A 3394-nucleotide genomic window follows, 5' to 3' on the forward strand; every position below is an offset into this window, starting at 1 on the left:
GGGCCCCATGGCAAATGTCGATGAGGGAACTGATGATGAAATTTTTTACCCTTCAGGTTTCACTCCTCCACATACGCGAGCCTAAGCTGAGTACCCGCGTAAATCTACTGTCACTATCATGCCTCAGCAGCTTCGGGCTGGTATTTCGAACCTCCAAACTGGGCCGGGTTCTAATCTCGAAAATAATCCTATTAACTCTGCCATTCCTGACTTTGATGAAGTGGTTGAGAAAGAAAGAGTGAAGGAAGAGTTACCGAGACAGTTAGAGGAAAGATGCAAGTGGCTCGAGGAGAAGTTCAAGGCGATGGAGGTCACTGAGAGTTATCGAGGCATTGACGCAAAAGAGCTGAGTTTAGTGCCAGATTTAGTACTCCCTCATAAGTTTAAGATGCCTGAATTCGAAAAGTACAATGGGACAAGCTGCCCAGAAGCTCACATCACCATGTTCTGCAGACGAATGGCGGGATATGTTAACAACGACCAACTCCTGATACACTGTTTCCAAGACAGCCTTGTAGGGGCAGCATCCAAATGGTACAATCAGTTGAGTCGTGCCACGATTGGTTCATGGAGGGACCTAGCACAAGCATTCATGGAACAATATAGTCATGTGACAGACATGACTCCTGATAGAATCACCCTTCAAAACATGAAGAAGAAACCGAGTGAAAGCTTCAAGCAGTACGCACAGAGATGGAGGGAGGTTGCGGTCTAGGTTCAACCGCCGCTCTTGGAAAAGGAAATGACCATGTTGTTCATTAACACCCTGAAGGCACCGTTCATTACACATATGTTAGGAAGTGCCACAAAAAGCTTTCATGACATAGTCATGAATGGTGAGATGATTGAGAACACCATCAGAAGTGGAAAGATTGATGCGGGAGAGAGTAACAGAAGACTAGCCTCGAAGAGGAAAGAAAACGAGGTGAACAACGTGGGCATGTACAACAAGGGTTACTCGAAGTCAGTAACAGTGAGTCAGCCAGGAAAGGTGGCTGCCAATCAGCAAAGCTCGTCGAGACAGGAGGTCGGTACAAGGCGAAATACTGAGAGGCCCCAATTCACACCAAATCCTATGTCTTACAGGGAACTATACCGAAATTTATTCGACGCACACGTAGTTTCCCCTTTCTATCTTAAGCCCTTGCAACCCCCGTATCCCAAATGGTACGATGCGAATGCACAGTGCGACTATCATGCGGGAATAACAGGGCATTCTATAGAAAACTGTACGGCCTTCAAGAAGTTAATTGAAAAGCTCATTGGTATGGGTGTCGTTAAGTTTGATGACTCGACCAAGGTAGAAAACCCATTACCGAATTTCACTGATGGTAGGGTAAATATGGTGGGTGAAGACAGAAGAATCAAGGCAGACATTACGGATGTAAAAACTCCTTTGAGATGGGTCTGGAAGGTGATGGTGAAAAGGGGACTAATCGTCTCAGAAAAAAGTTGTGAAAAGAGGGAGAACTACTGTGAGTTCCACCATGAAGTGGGGCATGAAATCTAGGAGTGTACAGGGTTCAGAGCCCTGATACAAGGTATGATGGATAATAGGGAGGTGGAATTCTGTGAAGGAGTTCAAGAGGAGAGTTTTGTATGCGCATCAGAGTTGGCATTGGGAGTCCCGAAGGCTAACCGTCCTGTGGTCATCATCTCGCGACCTCAGAACAGTGAGATTGGGGCATGAATAACACCAAAAGTAATCATTCAAAAATCGACTGTGTTTGCATATAAGGATAACAGGAGGGTTCCTTGGAATTACGATTGTAATGTGACAATCCCGGGGAAGGAGGATGTAATCAATAAAGAGGAACAGGATGAAGGAAGGCACCACGAACAGATGAAAGCACGAGTAGAGCCAATAAGAGAAGAAACTTCAGTTGAAAAGAAGAAGAATGTGGTTGAACCCGAATTGTTGGTCAATGAACCAATCAAAGAGGAGGAAGCTAGAGAGTTCTTGAAGTTCATAAAGCATAGCGAGTATAGCATTGTGGAACATCTGCACAAACAACCAGCTCGCATATCTGTGCTAGCTTTACTCTTGAACTCGGAGGGACATCAAAATGCACTACTGAAGGTGCTAAATGAAACTTATGTGGCCGACGATATCTCTATTAACAAGTTGGATCGACTGGTCGGCAATATAAGTGCTGATAACTTCATTTCTTTCAGCGATGACGAAATACCACCTGGGGGTATGGGATCTACTAGAGCTTTATACATCACTGCAAGGTTTAAAGGGTGCATATTACCGAGGGTTCTGGTAGACAATGGATCAACATTAAATGTATTGCCCCTATCCACGCTCAACAGGCTACCTGTGGATAGTTCACATATGAAATCATGTCAGAACGTGGTTCGAGCATTTGATGGTACTAAGAGGAGGGTCATGGGAAGAATTGACATACCCTTGTTAATTGGCCCAACTATCTATGAGGTAGACTTCTTGGTTATGGACATTAAGTCTTCTTACAGTTGCCTATTAGGAAGGCCATGGATTCATTCAGCAGGTGCGGTACCATCATCGTTACATCAAAAACTGAAGCTGGTGTCAAAAGGCCGGGTAGTAACGATAGATGCTGAAGAGGATATCATTGCATCTGTGACTAACGATGCACCTTATTTGGAGACGAGTGATGATGCAATCGAGTGCTCTTTCCATTCCTTAGAGTTCGTAAATGTAACATTCATCTTTGAGGGAAACAATATCCCGATGCCGAGAATATCAAAGACCACAGAGATGGGGCTGCAATTGACAGTTGGAAAAGGAACTTTGCCAGGGAAAGGATTGGGGAGATATCTTCAGGGTCGAGTCGAGGTCCCAGTATTGAAGGGCAAGCACGATCGTTTTGGCTTAGGTTATAAGCCAGATTTTAAGCAAATGAGGATGAAGCGAGAGAAGAAACAAATGAGAAGAAGGGCTCGTTTGACAGGGGTTGAAGTTGAATGGGAACCCATGACCTTTCCTCACCTATCTAAGACTTTTGTATCGGGAGGATTTATCTATCAAGGAATGCTAGGGGTCAGAAGTATTAACACGGAGTTAGAGAGTATTCACACCGTGTATGAAGAAGTGACGGGAAGAAGAACTTTTCCAGATGTTCGTCCTTATGAGTCGGGAAGGGCGCTAAACAACTGGACTACAGAAGAAATATCTATAGTTTTTAGGATTTCCTCAGAGTAATGTCCAGAACACCCTTATTACTTTTAGCCTAGAAGTGATAAGGATTCCTTTGTGAAATAGGCTCATGTCTAAAAATTGTTATTTTAATGAAGTTCATCTTTGCAGTCATTTTTGGAGCAAATCTTTCTATCCATAAGAGCAGTTATTTTGAATTTCTCCCAAACTACGCTTGCATTTCATTCATGACCATATTGCACCAAACAAATT

At 43.8% G+C, this 3394-nt stretch overlaps 1 protein-coding gene across 1 annotated transcript; it reads left to right on the plus strand.

Annotated features, from left to right (window-relative positions):
• The first annotated feature begins 829 nt into the window (after positions 1-829).
• LOC107942634 (uncharacterized) lies at positions 830-3187 on the plus strand. The gene is made up of 4 exons (XM_016876340.2): positions 830-1027; positions 1283-1414; positions 1511-1648; positions 1739-3187. Exons 1-4 carry the CDS (start codon positions 830-832, stop codon positions 3185-3187), a joined length of 1917 nt encoding a protein of 638 aa, XP_016731829.2.
• Positions 3188-3394: the final 207 nt, after the last annotated feature.

This window comes from Gossypium hirsutum, chromosome D12, assembly GCF_007990345.1.
Source record: "Gossypium hirsutum isolate 1008001.06 chromosome D12, Gossypium_hirsutum_v2.1, whole genome shotgun sequence".
Lineage (NCBI taxonomy): Eukaryota > Viridiplantae > Streptophyta > Magnoliopsida > Malvales > Malvaceae > Gossypium > Gossypium hirsutum.